Raw genomic sequence first — 18,931 nt, 5'->3', positions numbered from 1 at the left:
GCTGACAATGCTCCCCACAGTAAACAAGGACTAACAAAACCCCCAGTACCGGGCCTGAGAAATCTCCTTTTGGATGGCTGGTCAGGTAGTCCAACAGACTCCTAAAACAATGTAGGCAGATTACATAAACAGCCGTTGTTGCCTCTTTGATTCTAATCACTCCCCTGGATCCGACCCATACAGCTCTTTTCTGCAACCTAACTCCCATGAAACCAGACAATGCAGGTCGCCAGGGTGGGGGTGGGAGTTAATAGTCCTATTCATCTGCGATAGCCATGAAGCACAATGACCAGCACAGCAAGGTTATTGTTAGATATAACGGAGCAGTAAGTGGCACTCCTTCCACAGATGTCTAGTTGGACACAGACCTCACCCACATCCCACACCCCACGACAAGTGAGGAATCATGCTTAGTCCTTCAAACCTAGATAGCTTCCCAGGGCTAGTGAGGTCATAGACCTTAGAAAAGAATCTATTACTGCCACCTTGTCAGATCACCAAAACTCCTTACTACATTACTACATTCTAAATCTTATTCTTATACTCTCAGATAAGTGTAGCTACTGCTCCTCACCTAAGAAGCTTCTGTTTACAGAGAACAGAGACTGTCTTAGGGTTTTCCTGCTGTTGACAGACACTATGACCAAGGCAACTCGTATAAGGACAACATTTAATTGGGGCTGGCCTACAGGTTCAGAGGTTCTGTCCATTATCATCAAGGTGGGAGCATGGCAGTGTCCAGGCCTGGTGCAGGAGGAGTTGAGAGTTCTACATCTTCATCCAAAGGCAGACAGAAGACTGACTTCCAGGCAGCTAGGAAGAGAGCCTTAAGGCCACACCCACAGTGACACAATTCCTCCGACAAAGCCACAACTCCAAATAGTGCCACTGTCTGGGTCAGACAGAGTCAAACCACAACAGAGACCATCCCAGAAAATTACACATATTGAAACTGATCGTGTGGGTTGCAGCCCCAGTGGATATATCTGCATCAAACAGGTTTTGGCAAGACATTACAAGAGTGAGAGGAAGAGAAAATCAGAATGGATCTTGTGAAACTGCAATGTCATATTAAGGAACACACCATAATAAAAAGCCTCTTCCTCTAACACAAGGAAGCACAAAAGAAATGGAAAATCAAAACTCTAATTCAAGAAAATCTAGATAGCATCTTGTTTATAGTCAATAAACTGCAAAATTTGTCTTTTAGGAATAAACTATATTTCTATTAAATGCCTCATGAAAACTGCTGACTTGACCTATACAAGACAATAGATTTGAAAAGTGGCTAACAGTGAAAGTTCTGGTTTTGAATGCTTTTCCAGAACCTTTGAATTCTGCTTCAGGATTGAAAGGAGCGAAGCTACATCTTACAGTTGCTTCAGTGCGTATAATGTGTAAGAAAAAGGTACCAAGTGACTAAGGGTAGTTAAATCAAACAAGATGTGCGGTTATGCACCTCACGGAATCCTCTACCAGCCATGGGTGTGATTCAAGTCTCTGGGTGAGTTCAGCCTCTCACCTTCAAATGATCCCATCTGGTGACAGGAGAGTTGGTTGAGAATCCCATTCATTCTACCTAAATATGTTTTACTACATATTTTCCCAATAAAATAGATGGGCTCGGGGTTTGAGAATGCTTTGTTGCATAGTGACGCATGCCCAAATACTCTTCAGCCTTAGCTCTCTTCTAAAGTGAGGACAGAAGCAGGATTCCTGGATTGTTTTGAGAAGCAATGGATTTTTCATTTAATACAACATTCAGCATGAAAAGGACACAAAATAGATTAAATATTAAATATCCTGCCAGATGGGGGTGGGGAGGATGGGAGGCATTTTGAGGACATGCCTGAGACCTGAGATGGGGAGGCTCTCAAGAATCAGTGGGGGTGACTTTAGCTGAGATTCACAGCAGTAGGATATGGAATCTGAAGAGGTCACCTCCTGTAGCCAGGCAGGGAACACACAAAATTTCAATCCAAAATTTATCCTTCCTATAAGAAATGCAGGCATGGTGGATGGAGCAGAGACTGAAGAAATGGCCAAGCAATAACCAGTCCAACTAGAGACCCATCTCATGGGCAAGCACCAATCCATGGCAGTATTAATGATACTCTATTGTGCTTTCAGGAGCCTAGCATAACTGTCTTCTGAGAGACTCCACCCAGAAGGTGACTCAGAGAGATGCCGAGATCCACGGCCAAACAGTGAATGGACTTGGGAGTCTTCTAGAATGGTTGGTAGAGGGATCGAGGGCCCTGAGGGGGATATAACTCCACAGGAAAACCAACAGAGTAAACCTAGACCCTTGGGGCTCTCAGAGTCTGAACCACCAAGCAGGGATCATAGGCCCTACACATATCTAGCATATGTGCAGCTTGGTCTTTATCTGGTCTCAGATAACTGGAGCAGGGCCTAAAGCTGTTACCTATTTGTAGAATCGGTTCCCCTACCTCAGCTGTCTTGTCTGTCCTCAGTAGAGGAGGATGTGCCATCAGCAGAGACTTGATGTGCCAGGGTACGGGGCATACTCAGGGGCAGCCTTAGTTTTCTCAGAGAAGAGGAGGGGAGATAGGGGGGACTGTGAAATTCAATAGATTCACCAAAATGGTTGGTTAGGGAAAAAATGCTGGCAGAGATACTTCAAAATCAAAAAGCACTGAGAAGGGCAAAAAAGGAATTCTGTGAAACAAAAATGGGACCAAATATCTAAGATCAAAATCTATAATGTATGTAATTGAATTTCTATTTCAAGTAAAATACAGGAAAATCTCCTAGGACATTAAGGAAGGTGCACAGAGTAAGATGGGTGGCAAAAAGAGACAGGAAAGGATATGGTTCTGATGGTGCAGGAAACTGATGTTCCCAAGCCACAGCACGTGGGTCTCCACACCCATGTGCAGGTGCACAGGACAGCCACAGCACATGGGTCTCCACACACATGTACAGATGCACAGGACAGCCACAGCACGGGTCTCCACACACATGTGTATAGATGCAAAAGAGTAAACACCTTAACACCCAAAAGAAAACTTATGCAGACATAAAAATTCTAACTCCCACATACAGTTTCCCAGAGTAAAGGAAAACAGAACTATACAGAAGCAAAATCTCCAACGCCAAAGAAAAGCTGCAAATGTCTGGGCAGAGGGAATGACTTCTTAGAAATAAAAATTTCATGTCAATTCATAAGACTTGAAGAACTTTGTTGAGGTATAACTCCATGTAATAAAGTATGTATATTTAAATTATACAATTTAATTTTTAATGTAAAAGTAACATAAAATCATCCTGCAACCCAGGTTCAACACGCCGGGATCAGCCCTCAGCATGTGCTAGGGCTGAGCTCCCTGTTTCCCTCCCTCCCTCCCTCCCTCCCTCCCTCCCTCTTCTTCACTGTTTCTGGGCAACCAGCGATTGGTTTTCTGTCACTCTTCATTACACTGTGTTTCTAAAGCCATGTCAGACCTGCAGTGTGCAATTTGACTCTGCTCCTTTAGTCATAATTATTTTTAGATTTGCTATTTTATGTCTCCCAGACATTTACTCTATTTTGTTGAAGCTGCCAAATTTATCGGCACAGAGACTTCAAGATGCAGCAGCCTTATTATCCTTCTAATCTTGGTATAATCTGGATCGATGGTTACTTCTTGTTCAGCATTAGTAACCTCTGCACTAACTTTCTCCTCTCCTCTGTTTATAAGAAGTTTGTAATTCTATTGATCTTTTCCAAAGAACTAACTTTGGGTTTCACTGGTTTGTCCCACTCGATGTTAATCTCATTTCACCACTTAGCTGTAAGCTTTATTTTTCCCCCTAGGTTCAATTTTATATTGTTCTAGTTCCCGAAAAATAGAAGACATATTTCTGAATTTAATTAATTTTAACTTAAACTCAAAATAATCTCCATTCAATTCTGATTCTCCCTTAATTCATGAGATGTTTAGAAATAAATTATGCAATTTGTTTCTTCTTTTGAGAATCCTCTGAAACCAGGAAAGTAAAAGGGCACCAGTGTTGGTTGTGAAGCAGTGGGGAGGGAAATAGCAGGATCCAATCCATCTGATGGGGGAAATGGAAAAGTGGGAGGGCGGAGAAAAATGGGGGATGGAGATAAATACAGAGGAAGAGGAAGGGTACACCAACAGTAGGATGTGTGAAGACGTCCTAAGTCTTACAATTACTATCTGCCTAAAAACTTCTATGATGCATGTAATTCAATATAAACATATACTTAAATAGTTTAAATGAAAATTTCCCCTTGGGGCTGCAATGCTGTCTGCAAGAGCCAAAGACATCTAACAAAAGCCCTAACACCAGGCCTTCCTGTGACTGTTTGGCCAAGGTTATGGGAGAGATTCCCAAACACAATGGGCTGTCTCTACTGGCCTTGATCACCCCTGGCACTCCCCTCCGAGAGGTAGAAGGTATGTCCCTGTTGCTGAAAACAGGCCCTTTAGACCCAGGGCCTGGACACCACTTAGATTGGACAGACCTGACAGCCTCCTTCCTCCCTGTGACCTAGCTTTCATGAACTAGAAGTAGGCAGGCAAGCTTCCAACGGAGGGAGTGAGCCAAAAGCCCCACCTCTCTATGATGCCTACAGATCACAAGAATGACCCACATGGCGGGTTTGGAGGCAAACACCAGCTCTCTAACTGGACTTAAGACCCACTCAACAAGAGGGAAACCATACCAGGTCCAGAAGCCTAGGTAACTCAGCAGGGCTAGAAATGTCATTGATATTGAAGGAGAAACTACAACCGCCATATCGCTAACCCAACATAACCCCTAACTGCATTCTAAATATCTGTCCTTCTGCCCAGAGACGAGCGTGCACATCACTAAGGAAACAGGGATGGGGAAATTACAATTGAAATGTAAATAAGAAATACCCAATTTAATAAAGATGGAGAAAAATAAAATAAAAAATATAGTAAAAAAAAAAAAAAAAAAAAGAAATGCAGAGAACTAATGAATGCTGAGAACAAGAGAAACAGTCTTCCCCAGGGAAGGGCGTGCCAGTCAGTTATGCATTTAATATACATGCAACATTATACAGACTAGGCAGGCTGTACTCATGTATTTAGGAATACGTGTGTATTTAACAAAAATTAAGGGGAAAGGAGACCACGAGTTTGTAAAAGAGCAAGAAGACATGAGGGGTTGGATGGAGGAAAGAAAATGGTATGATAATCTCAACACTGAAAGAAATAATTAAAAATATATTGTATCCTGATTAAACCGTTCAGCTGGCAGACACATGAAGAACTAGTTAATACATAGTTAAATGAACATAAGATAGTTTATTTCATACTTGATAGTATCATATTGAAGTGGCTGCTTGAGCTATATGCTTCGATACACATTCAAGAAAAATAGACGTAACTGATATGTGTAACACATCTTGTACATGGATGAAGGACTGAGCAAGCCCTGTACATGTGTGTCTTTGTCATCTATGACAGAACGGATGGTATGGAGTCCAAGCACCAAATACTGTGAGTGCTTTGATTTTTCTTTCTCAACTCCTCTTATTTAAAAATATCCATTATGTTTATTATAACAGACTCTATAGTTCAATGTGGTAAACATTAACGACTGAACTGATTGATATTAAAAAAATCTCCCTAAGTGTTACAATTTCTTTACATATTCCATGTTATATGGTAATTAAGAGTTTATTTCTAGCTACAGCTATCGATAGTACACTCTGGGACTCCTGTAAAGCTGGTGACTTCCCACAGTACAGAGCCACTAGTACATGGCACTGACAGCAGGGGGCAGTGTGGAGAGCCTCAGTATCCATGTCTGCCGAGTGCTATGTGCTTATTATAATCAACTATCCCTCATCGTGCATGTGACTGACGAGTTGGCATTTAACCTGGACTTAATATATACATGAGCAGAGTGTCTCCATCACTAGTAGTTCTTCCTCAATTCGTCTAATTCCTCCCATGTACCCTTCCCTGACTCATCCCTTCTTCTTTTATTATGTTGCATGTAGAATTGAATTTTTAAACAAAAATAAGACTTTTTGTTGGAACTTGAAGCATTTAAATGAAACATATCCATTTGCCTGCTAACTGAAACACCCTGCTTCCTTGTTGAAATTCTTTCTTGCAGGTGTATGAAATTGTTTTCCCTTTATTTAAATTAATTTTTCTCCTACAACCCATCCCCCTCCTCTCTCCTCTGAGCAGGCAGGCATCCCCCCCCCCGGGTATTCTCCTCCACCCTGGCACTTGAAGTCTCTGCGAGCTAGGAAGCTCCTCTCCCACTGAGGCCAGACAAGGCACCCACATCCCACATACAGGCCACAGCTTTGAGGATAGCCCCAGCTCCAGTTGTTCGGGGCCCACATGAAGGTCAAAGTGCACATCTGCTCCATATGTTCAGGGAGGCGTAGGTCCAGCCCGTGTGTGCTCTTTGGACGGTGGTTCAGACTATGATGGCCCAAGCCAAGGGTCCAGGCTAGTTGACTGTGTTGGTCCTCCTGTGGAGTTCCATCCTCTTCGGGCCGCAATCCTTCCTCCTACTCTTCCGTAAGAGTCCCCAGCTCCATCCGCTGTTCAGCTGTGGGTGTCTGTATCTGTCTGAGTCAGCTGCTGGGCGGGGCCTCTCAGAGGACGACGCGCTCGCATCTGTCTGGTTCAGGAGTCTGATGGAGGTGGAGGAGAGGCGCTTGGAGAATGCGGGAAGCCCTGGAAGCTCAGGGCATCCTGGCTTAGCCCAGAGGACTCCAAGTGTGTTCTTAATTGAAATACCCCCCTCCTTTATACCTGGAAGAGTCTGGAAGAAGGGAAAGTGATGTAATTCTATTTCAATTAAAATATATTTTAAGGGGTTGGGGATTTAGCTCAGTGGTAGAGCGCTTGCCTAGCAAGCGCAAGGCCCTGTGTTTGATCCTCAGCTCCGGGGGGAAGGGGGGGTGAATGATTTTATATATATATATATATATATATATATATTAGTAAAATCTACTAAAAATCCATTTTATGATCACATGGGTTTTGCCTTTTATCAGTTGTTACGCATACACTTGCACTTTCTCTTGGTTTTGACTATTATAATAACGATGCCATGAACATTTGTGTACCGTATGTAGACATATGAGTGAAAAAAACCTTAGATGCAACCACACCCCTTCTAGAAAATTCTTTGAAAGGAAAAGTTAAATAAATTTACAATAGATTTTATCACAGCAATGTTTACATATCAAAAAATAAAAAGTAGAAAAAGTCTAATAATAGGCTATCAGTTAAATAGAGTATGATATATCATGTTCAAGACACAGTACCACTTAGATGGTCACTCTTACCAGAAACAGCATCATGAGTGAAGAGGTTCTCTGACTAATGGGATAGGATGTGTCCTTTTCAGAGAAGTACGTCCAACTGATACCAAGCAGCACTGTGTGTGTGTGTGTGTGTGTGTGTGTATGTGTGTGTGTGTGTGTGTTCCTGTATGTTTTAAGATGAGAAAGAAAAGGTGTCTCAGATTATTAAAACATCCAAACTTTTAATGAAAATAATAAATTGAATTAAATATGAAATTTCTTCATCTCTCAAAACTATCGTTTACCTATTTTTGAAAAACATTCAATGGCTAAATAAAATACATCAATTTTATTAAAATGACATGCATACTTACACATAATGTCTGAGAAAATAAAAGTCAAAAGTGATAATTTTATTTTATTTTTATTTTATAGACTTGTCTGTTTTTGAGTTTTCATATTGATTATTAGTGCTTTCAAAAGAAAGATAATATATGTTTTTTGTGGTGACAAGAGAGTTAAAAAATGTAGTTAAATTTTTGAGAATAATAGTAAAATAAAAAATCAATAATAAATATTCTTATACATACTATCAGATAGACATGAGTTCTAATGCTGTCTAATGCTGTTTTTCATTTGCTACTTCAGTGACTGACTTCTCATCGATAAATGTCAGGGGTTATACTTACTACACTGCCTCAAATTCCACTAGTGATATAAAAATGAAACTAGAATTAATAACTAATATATAGTAACTAGTTTGCATCACCAAAAGATAACGGATAGAAGTGACTTTCTGTAAGGTAGTTCAAGATCAGGACGAAGATAGACACTTGTAGACTGTAAGAAATGCGTTGTATGACCACCAAACACAGTCTGTCTGTCTGTGTGCTTTTGCTAGCCTATCCAAAGGCAACACTGTCACAGGGCATCCTCCCAGCAGCTCTAAAGCTCCTCCCTGGCTGTGTCCTACTTCCCTGCACAGATGCTCGGGGATTGAATAGAAGGACACTGACAACTGCTGGGAGATATCAGAGGAGGCAGTGCCCACAGCACACTCTGCAGAATGCACATAGATACTGAGTATGAAAGGAGCTTAAGGATGGATGGAATGAACTAGGCACTACGTCTAAAGACTAAGTTTGACCCCAAAGGAAAACAAAAATAAACTTTCTTTATGCTTTTGCCACCCAACTTTATCACCTGTAAGGCATGGCTTGGTCCAAATGGACTCTGAGCCACCCAGAAGGCCTCCAGCAGGCAGATGTGTCTCTGTAGCTCCTGTTTCTGTCAAGAGCTCTGACCTTTCTGTCCTAGGGAATCACGGCAACTCTGATGAAGTCCTCTCTCGGCAGGGTGAGAGGGACGGAGGGTGGAGGAATACTTTCAGGACTGTTGGAAATTTGTCTTCAAGTGAACCCAATCACTTCCTCCACACGCCTGGGATAATTTTATGATATCTGGTCTGTGAAACCAGTGCATCATCTATCATTTTTATATAACAAAAGAACTTTGTTTTTGTCCAATAAATTTACAAAAAAAACGAGATCAAGAAATCTGTTTTCAGTATCTTTACTCTTTTGGTAATGTGCGACAAGAACAGAGTAGTATTAAGAACAGTCAGAAATAACACAGTAGCTGTAGAGGATGTTTATATTTGCAAAATTTCAATTATTATCTTCTCTAGGCTCCCCCAAATTAACATATTTGTTAATCAAATTAATTAAGAAGCTTTTCAAAATAAAAGCAATGTTTTAGACAAATATATTCTTTCATAACCATAGAACATTTAGTTCTGTTGGTGGTAATGAATGAACATGACATTTAAGAAGTTTATGAAGACATTAGGGTAAGATTATCTAGATATAATTATAAATGTACCCTAATTAGCCACTTGCTCTTGGTTTTTACTGTATGTTTTAAAATTATACCATACATGTTGTCTAATTAGTTAGTTCTCAAATCATCAGAAAGATGTTATCTGACTTACAGAATTTATGCCAGCTCAACATGATGATATATTATTTTAACAAGGTCTTTACACTTAAATTAGTAATCTATACTAGATCTAGTCCTGGCCAAGCACTCGGATCTGCCCACCACTGGTAATAGAAAATGAATTCCACACTCCCGGCCCAGGAGAATGAGGTCTTTCTGCAAACCTTGAAATTGCACAGCTGAGTATTAGGTCACATCAACAGTGCTAGTTACAGTAGAGCATTTAGTGGGCTTCAAAGTACTGCCCAGTGGCTACAGGTTCACTGCACTCAGCTCTTCTATCGAAACCACATGCTCAGTAAACAGCTACAGAAACTTCCTAAATGTGATTTTAGTTAATAAATATTTCAAAGATTTTGCTAATGAAGAAATGAACTTGTTTATCTTTCCAGAATTATGATTTTAAAAGATTTTTCTATTCACTTTCATTTCTAATGTAATGTTTAGGAACTTTTAAATCTCTATGTAATCTATAAAACACCTTTGCGCTTATAAATTTGGTTTTCTTCGATCTTAAGCTGTGCTGAGATCTCCAAATTATATGACAAAGGCAGAGAGGTAAAACTAACGACAGCAAGGGGTTATAATAAATGCTCATTAGAATTCAGATTATCAACTATCCCCAAATGATCTTAACGATAAAAGAATAACTTATTAAAACCAACAATGCGATAGAGAATATTTTAACAGGAAACTCTCTCTCTCTCTCTCTCTCTCTCTCTCTCTCTCTCACACACACACACACACACACACACACACACACACACAGAGGCAGCCACATGTAAGTATATACTCACTGCTCAAAGTTTAAAACACTGCTTCTAAAAGTTTTAACTTAGATAAATTAACTACAGTAAAATACTGACACTGTGAAAATATATGTTTATGTACAGCACCCCACAAAGGGCATCATTTCTGTGAACATCTGAAGAATGTAAAAACAAAACAAAACGAGAAGAATGAGAAACCAGAGTGCTGGACAAGGGCCTGCGTACTGCCCAGCTCACAGCTTCCCATTCTCTTCACTGCTTTCCTTCTCCTCTATGGCTTCCAAGCTGCGCTTGCCCTTGGCCTCTGTAGCACTGCCAGGGCCTTTACTCAGTCCACAAGACAAACAGGCCAGCTGGATCTGCTTTATGTTCTCTACGGCTTCATTCTTGGCATTCTTCAGCAGGTCTCCTTGTCCCTGTACAGGTAAAAAGAGCAAAGAAAGTTACCAGTCAGGCTCAGTTTCACGAGAAACACTGAAGGATAAAGGAGACCCAGACCTATACGCTCCCTTTTCCAGGCATACACCCAAGGTTCTTTTCTAGCATGGTTGGAGGACTTGGCTCTTTGGTTATGGAACCTCGGACCTGGCCACAGCAGCTCACTGCATGCGGGCTGGCTGCTCCTTGTGATTCCTATAAGGACAACCTCACATAGACACCCTGAGGGCACCTCAACCTCCCATAACATCTGAGACTTTGCACACAATTGTAGTTCCTTCCCAGTCAAACCAACATTTCTATATTCTGAGGAAAACGAGGAAAGATGTTCTTCAATAAAACTGAAGATTAAATTGCTTCACCAAAGTAAACACTGAAAAGCCAAGAATCCCATGGTGGAGTGCACACGGCCTTGTGCCTGCTGACCAGTGTTTGATATGTTTGGTCATCCCCACAAGCTTCTGCTCGTGCATTACTAGCTATCCACATTCCTTCCATGCTTTTCAGCATCCTAAGAACAATGTTCCTGTCTGGCTAATGGAAAGACGTCTCTCCAGGAAACATTCATCCATCAAAATAAAAGACACAAGACTATCACTGGGACACACTTGCTGTCATTTGCATCAATGTGCCAGAAAAAAATCTCTCCTGCTAGTTCTGTTTGTTACTTGAGTTTATTATTAGGTTTAAGTGCATGCATTGGTACTGACTTGGGGCCTGAAGGCCTACAGATGTGTGCAGAAGTGGGGATGGGGCATACAGACAAATGAGGGAGTAACTCCCCCTTCCTCCCGTTCTCAGAGCAGAGGAGGCTAGTGTGACCCTGAAAGGATGAGGGGTGGTATGGGGGGATACTTCAGCTCCAATGACTGCTGGAGCATTCCATAAAGCACAGACTCACTCAGAGAGGGGATGAACACTTATGAGACAAAGTATTCCACAATGAATACAACCTTTCTTTAATTTCAGTAATGTTATTTTCTTGAGAGGTTTATAGACTGCCTGCTAAAAATAATGCCTAAAAATGTTTATTTCCTCAAGACCAACAAAATCAATAGCTGAATCTAACCTGTTGTGGTGATAGCTAAATCCTTCTTCTAATCTCTTGTGATAAGCAGTGTTGCGCTTTGCCTACTGTTTGAGCTAAAATGGACTGTCTTCAGTCGCCCCAACCATGGACCAGGGTTTTAGAAGTACATTTTGAGGCTGGATTGGTGAAGATTTCCCATGAGAAGTTATAGAAAATACACGATATGAGTATAAGTATGTTGAGGTTACAGGCCTGGCACCTAAGGACAGAGATGGACTGACTTGACTTTCCTTTAGGCCCAGTGCCCCTTCCCACACACCATGAGATTAACATCCTAAAAGACAATAAGGAGAGACTGCAGGCTGAGACCTGTCAGTTAGAGACACATTTCCTGAGGGGAAAATATTCACAAGATCCCTGGAAACTGGGAGAATTTCTTAACAGCATGAATAATGAATGAGTCCCCTCAGGACCCTGAATACTGAAGCCGTTTAAAATTTGTAAAATGTAATTATTAAGACAATAGCACACATAAAGGGCCTACTCAGGGTAGGTAAGATTTCTACTCTGAACATAATTATTCATAAATATGTTGTTGTCACAACATCCCAGGAGATAGGTATTAACCTCAGTTTACCTATTATAAAACAGAGCCCCACAGAAAAGACCTTTCCCAGAATCACGTAGCTGCCCAGTGGTGGATCTGCAGTAGTTTTGAGGGTCTATAGTCTTCACCCCTTCAAGATATGTCTTCTTTCAAGAGCATACATTCTTCAAAGTACAGTGAGGCCATCTATTCATCACACAGCAACAGAGACCGAAAATAATGACTGATCACATGACACTGGCTGGCAGAATGTGGACATAGGATGAAGACCAAGAATACAGGATGCAGTAAGAACACAGGCAGGGACAAATGTCAGAGTAGCTCCCACAAGTTACAGGGTGGGCCGTTTTCTCATATGTGAACGTAATCAGAATGTCTTCAGCCTTCCTCACAGTCCAAGGAACACAGCCAACCTCACAGTCGGTTGAAGGAAACCGATTGAAAAGCTGTTTATGATTTAATGATCACAGATAAACAGCTATAAAATGATCAAGGAAGCAGTTAAACATTCCTACTGCCATCATAAATAACTTGCAACCGTCTTATAATAGAGACTTGAGATGCATGTTTAAAAGGCATCTGTTTTGCAAAGGTATACATATTTTTAAATGGAAAAAGTCCTTTATAAACAAGCTATATTAACGATGTGACTTCACCTAAGATCATTTTCATAGTTTTCCTTGTAAGACTCAGTTTCAAAATGATCATAAAGCTTTTGAAAGCAAACTGGCAATTTTGTAGTTGTAAGAGAAAAGAATGAAACACGCAGAGCTATCTATCAGTCTTGGTGGGACGAGTGCACAGCGCGCTCACACGGCTTTTCTGACAGCAGGTTATCAAGTGCATTTGAGTCTGCCCACTGCTACTGCCTCAGTTCTGAGCAGTGGCATCCAAGCCTGAATGCCAGACGGTGCCAGTTCTGGTGAACAGAAGCCAGTCTCTCTCAAAAACAATGGTCCGTTGGAGAGAACAGTTTGTACCAGTATACAAGAACACAACTACATCATCTCCTGCTGACCCAGTGACAGGCACTGGCAGAAGTAAAACAAACAAACAAACAAACAAACAATGTTAAAATCACTAACACATGAAGGGAGGAAAACAAAAGGCTGTGAAGAGCTTACATAGAAAGGCCAGGATTCATTATTAAAAGGAGTTAGGATTAGCCTCTTTCTGTTCTGGGGTTCAAGAAAGCACACGCTCTTTTTCCTTTTGGATCTTCCCAATTAAGACACTGGAACTAGGAGAGAAACTCAGTTTCTCTTCTAGAACATTGTACAGAGGTGATGTGCGTTTCTCTTTTTGCTCAGCAATTTCCCCTAACCAGCTAGCTGTTCTCCACTCTGTCACAAAGACCAGTCAGCTCAGACCAGATCTCCTCCTTTCAAACATCTCTGTCATTGTAGCATTTCCTTCAAGCTGTATCAGGCAAAAGATCCTTATATATCGTGTATTTAAGGCACAAGCCCAAAAGGGCATTTTTAACAAATGTTTTGATGCTATCCTTTTCAAACAGGGGTCTTGAAAGGAGAAGACAGAGTGAAACCTAAAAAAAAAAAAAAAAAAAAAAATTGTTTCCTTTAGTGGCACATAAATCCAAACACTTCTAATACACTAAAAGGAATCTGGGTTGTCATGCATATTATGCAAAATTAATGCACAATTGGCCACAGAATACTCAACTTGAAAGAAATGTCAAGTTGCCACTCCTTTTCTGTCAGGAAGCCTGCGGGAATCCACAGCTGGGGTGCAGGGATGAAGACACTTAAATCCAAAGGAACTTAAGGGTACCAGAGTATTTCAGCATATTGATGATGCTGATGGATATGAGGAACAAGTCCTGAGAAGTACGCACTACCTACCCTCCATGGCTGTCTGCCTTCTGAATGCAAGGTTGCACAGCGATTCCAACTTGTTGAGAAAGGAACAGTTGGAAACATGAAAAACCGTAATGCATCATTACAAGTTGAAGCTAAAACTTAATGGTAGTCAATGTACAAGACATTAATCATTCCTGGCCAAATCTCTTTAATTATATTAATGGCACTTAAAGTACATTGACTAGAAATCAAGAAACACGCAACAGGACTTGGACTGCATGGCTGCCGTGTTTACTTCTTTGATTAGTTCTGATAACTTAGTCCTTATGCTGTCTTCCTGCTTTCATACACTAACACCTCATGAGGTTGAGATTCTGAAGGGGATTACTGTCAATGTAATACCATCAGGACATTGAATAGTAGCCAATATGACTTGAAAACCAAGATGCTGAGAATGAAATGATGCCTTGTTATCTTACGATGCCGCTCCCTTGAAAGAAACCAGAATTCTATAAACAAATCAGCCATTAGTTATGTTTTATAATCTATCATAAGATAGTCAGGATTTTTATTTCCCTACCCCTCTTACCAACAGCTGCAGACTTCTCCAAATGTTGGAAAACAGTGTTGGCTGCAATCTGTGGGCTACTCTCAGAATCTGTGGCTCTCACCTCCAGCTTTCCCACGAACGAGTGCACCTCCCCTGTGGTGTTAGTTCACAGGAGCAGAAGAGGACAGTGGCCTGTCCCTTTGTCACATGTGTATGCTGTCTCAGAGCAAACCACAAACATTTAAGGCAGCTAACTAGGACTCGGGGAATGGAAAGACACGGGAAGAAATGAAGCCTATCGCTAAGCTGTTTGTCTCTAAGTATCCACTCAGTTGCAGGCAGATTGGCTCCGCTGATACTCTGCGTGGGAGAATAAACATCCACAGCTAGGCAACCCCTATCCCATAGATACCACTAATGGACCCCCAGAGACCAAGGCAGCAAAGAGAGCACTGTTTATTCTACATGCTGTGTGGTAGCTAGAGCATGGTAGTCTCGTTTAGCCATTACTAATCCATTACTAATTCAATGACTATGTCAATAAGATATTACATTTCTGAATTAGCTTTAAGACTTGTAGATTTACATAGGGCTTCTTCATGGATCCTTAGTTTTGACCAACCCACACTCTACCTTCTCCTTTCCCCAGTCCTTGTATCCTCATTTAAACCTTTAACTCTCATCTCCTATGCTTTTAACCTCATTTAAGTAATATGGAGACTCCCTGACCTATGGCCTGCAAAATGTACCCACTGGTACAATAGTGGCATGGCAGTTGTGAGTGTAACAAGCTGGTTTCTGATTGGATAGAAGGCCTGCTCCACAGGACAGATTCTATATCTGGTCCTATAGACCTGGTCAGAAGCCCAGGACTGAGGAGTCACAAGCCACGTAGACTAACATACAGTTGCTGTTTTGCTAAATGCCCGTGCTGTCAAACTGCATTCTAAATATTTATGCTTATGCCCACACATTTGTGCTGCTACCAACTTTGGTCAGAAGAGTTTCTTTTTGTAGAGATTTACATAGTCAATGCAGAGATTAATAATGGGTGAACGTATGAAGTATCAATAACTGGAGTGATCAACAGCTGGTGCAGCATCCACATCAGCTTCTCCATTCCAAGAATCAGGGAACATCATGGTTAGTGGAGAGAAAGGATATGGGAGCTGGCATATGGGAAGGAGAGCTGTGAACTGCAGATGTTTGAACACGACACGGGTGATGCACACATCAGTTCGTGGCAGCTGTACTTAGTTATTTGCACATGAGCTGCACAAGATGAAATCCTGTCAAAATCCCAGCCTGAATCAGAAGAGGAGCCAGTGATATCTGATGGATCCCGATGAGCAAGAGTCAACTCTCCTCTGGAGACCTGGCTGCTGGTGGGTTGGCCTTGTCCCAGTGGATGGTCCCATACCCATATGCATATAGGCAGTGTTAACTGGACTCAAGGGGCTACATGAACATGCAGGACATGAAGTTGGGAGGGATGTGATCAAAATATGTTATAAAATATATGAATGCTACAAAGAACTAAAATCTAGTATTAAAAATAAGTCAAAACCACCTTTATCAATATCCTTCATTTGAGAAATTAAATAATACATATAAATGTTTTAATATTAGGATAAATGTTTTTCTCTTGATGGAACACTCCAAGTATGCTGCCATCATAAACCCTTATAAATCATTAAAGAATTTGGTTTATGATGGACATGAGCTAAGACTCTTTAAGGATGCTATTAACCTGAAGACTTATTACTTACTCCTCAGATATGAGTCCTCCTTGCAGTAGCAATGAGCCCAAATTACCACCCATAAAAGTTGGTCACCAAAGAGGCAGTTCACATAATTGGAGAAGAACCAGAAATCCAGGAACAATGAACCTTGAAGCTATCTTGGCAGTGATACACAGGATTTGGAAAAGGTTAGGGATAAGCTGTTCCCAAGAATAAAACCAGAATTGTAATATTGCTTTATCCTGTTTTAAAGATGTACCTGCACTAATGTGGGAGTTTAATTGGGGAACCCCAGGATGAGTGACCCTCTCTCACCCCCAGTAGCCGATTATCTCATCAGTTCAATGCGGGGAATTGGTTCTAATGCTTTGTCTGATTTTGGCTCCCAAAAGCCCCACTTCCAGCCCTGAGGGTCCCTGCTCCCAGCTGACTTTAATTAATAATATAGAATTGCCATACAGCCAACGGCTGGACAGGAAGTAAGGGCGAGACTTTTAGATTGTGCAGACAAGGGACAGAGAGAGAGAGGAAAAAGAGAGAATTGCATGACAGAGAAGCAGAAAGATGAAATATAAAGGATGACCAGCATGTAAAAATCCAGGAAAGTGGCCCAGGAGCCCTTTTCCCGATTGGGTCTGGGGTAGCAGAGATGAAATATGGATTTTAAAAGATATTAACTCAGCCATACTGGAGGGAGGTGTTTACTAACCACGGAGAAGTTTAGAAGTGCACAACCATTGAGCTAGTCAAGGCAAGGCATATCAAAATTAGCTGGTGTGTGTGTGTGTGTGTGTGTGTGTGTGTGTGTGTGTGTGTGTGTGTGTGTGTATCTTTCATTCTCAAAACCAGAGAGCTCTTGGACAGATGCAGCGTGCATTCAACCTGCTGGAGCCAAATCAGTTTAACTAATTCACTGCTACACTTCAAGGCCATAGAATTGTGTAACACGCAGAGGGATTGTTCTCCTGGAATAAACATGTTTTAAACAGCTATTTCTTTTAAAATTGGAGAAAGTAAAAATGAACTGAACGTGTCTGTCAGCAAAAGGAGTTAATGGTGAACATCATTTTCAGTGACAAACCTGTTATGGTTCTGTAGATTCCCTGCTTTGGGTTCCCTTCAAGGGAGCAGTGTTTGAAAGGCCATCTGTCTGCTGTGGGCAATGATTGCAAGCCTAATCCACTTACAGAAAATGTCAACAAAATTGCTTCAACACCAGTGAGCTGAATAATAGAACACCCTAAGCTAAACTTGAAAAAATATGATTCTGAAAGCCTTATGAATTTCTATTCCTTGGAGGATCCTAGTGTCTTGATAATCCTTGCCACCATTCTGATAAAAGAACCACTCAACAGGACAACAGAAGGCATAGCCTGTTGGTTTTCTACTCTCCACTCTTCCCTCTCACCCTTAGGTTCTTAATCTCTATGTTAACAGGCTTAACAAGAGAGAAGATTGATATCAACCTCTTCCATAATGCCAGTCAAATCAACTGCATTTCAAATAAAATTTAAAAAGTACTAGCATTGTTGAAAATTGTCAGTATGTCAGATGACCTACAAACTGCAAAAGCAACCTTGAAATCTAAGTTCAGACAACCCTTATGGTCACCATATGACATCACAGGAACACCTGGAGAAGCCAGCACTGTAGAAACCTTGCCTCTAGGAACTGAAACCATTCTGGTCTCCAAAGTCTCACTCGAAACTTGAAAGACGCAGATTTCTCCAAAGGCCAGGGCTGATAAAAGCTGTAAAGGTCCTTACTAATATTAGAAGAATATGTTTTAAAAATGCAACATGATATCTTCTGTGTAAGGCTTCCTTTAAAGAAGGTTCTGCGTACATGGCTAGTTACTTGGTTAACCATCAAAGGGTAATTTTACAGAAGTCCTAGACTAAAAGTGGAGATGTAAAACCAACAACCCAAGGAGACAAGAAGAACTGACTTCAAAACAGCTTCAGCTGCTTCGCCCCAGCTATCCTCTCATCACTTTGAAAAGCAAATGGATGTTTGTAACACCTGGCCTATTGTTCTACACTCCAAAGACACCTTCCACTCCCCTTCCCAGAGTTGGCATCCTACAGCCCTAGTGTCTGGTCTAGATGTGTCTTTTCTCCAAGGACATTCATTCTTTAGTGTCTACAACTAATGTTTAAGTAGACTGGATGTGAGCACACGTAGCCCAGGCCTATTCCCAGAATGGGAAAGCACCCTTTCCTGCTGGCCTGAGTCCCAGGTCTGTGTAATTGGAGGGAAGAGTTGCCAGGAAGACTTGCCAAGACACAACGCAGCCAATGAGTGTGGCTGGTGCAGCTCCTGGCGAGTGTTCTGATCCTCCCTAACCATTGAGCTGAGCCTGCGGCCAACTCAACTTCCACACTCATGGCTGATTGGAGACCGGCTCTAATGAGTATTTATTCTGCTGTCTCAAACCCACCAGGGCATTTGGTTAAACACCAAAGCAATGGCTACTCCAAGGAAAGGTCTATTTCCATTCTTCGCAAGTCTGAGACCCATTCAAGTTACAGATCTCGCACTCAAGTCACCCCAACACAAACTGACACAGCACACATCTGTGTATGTTAAATGTTTTCTACCCTATACAAAAGTGGGAGGTCCAGAAACTTTATTTTTTGTTTGTTCATTCAGATTCATTCTGGCTTGATAATTCATTGATCACTACTATGTTTACAG

At 41.3% G+C, this 18,931-nt stretch overlaps 1 protein-coding gene across 2 annotated transcripts in view; it reads right to left on the bottom strand.

The window, feature by feature from the left end:
* Positions 1-8,835: 8,835 nt before the first annotated feature.
* Plcl1 (phospholipase C like 1 (inactive)) overlaps positions 8,836-18,931 on the bottom strand; it is a 333,393-nt gene continuing 323,297 nt past the window's right edge. For both annotated transcript variants that reach the window (XM_032901120.1, XM_032901121.1), the window contains one exon: positions 8,836-10,463. In XM_032901120.1, coding sequence (XP_032757011.1) covers positions 10,281-10,463 — 183 coding nt within the window. In that variant the 3' untranslated portion in view covers positions 8,836-10,280. The remainder of the gene's footprint in view (positions 10,464-18,931) is intronic.

The sequence above is a fragment of the Rattus rattus genome, chromosome 4 (assembly GCF_011064425.1).
Source record: "Rattus rattus isolate New Zealand chromosome 4, Rrattus_CSIRO_v1, whole genome shotgun sequence".
Taxonomy (NCBI): Eukaryota; Metazoa; Chordata; class Mammalia; order Rodentia; family Muridae; genus Rattus; species Rattus rattus.
The sequence above is the reverse complement of the archived record's forward strand: the minus strand, read 5'-3'. Positions and strand labels throughout refer to the sequence as shown.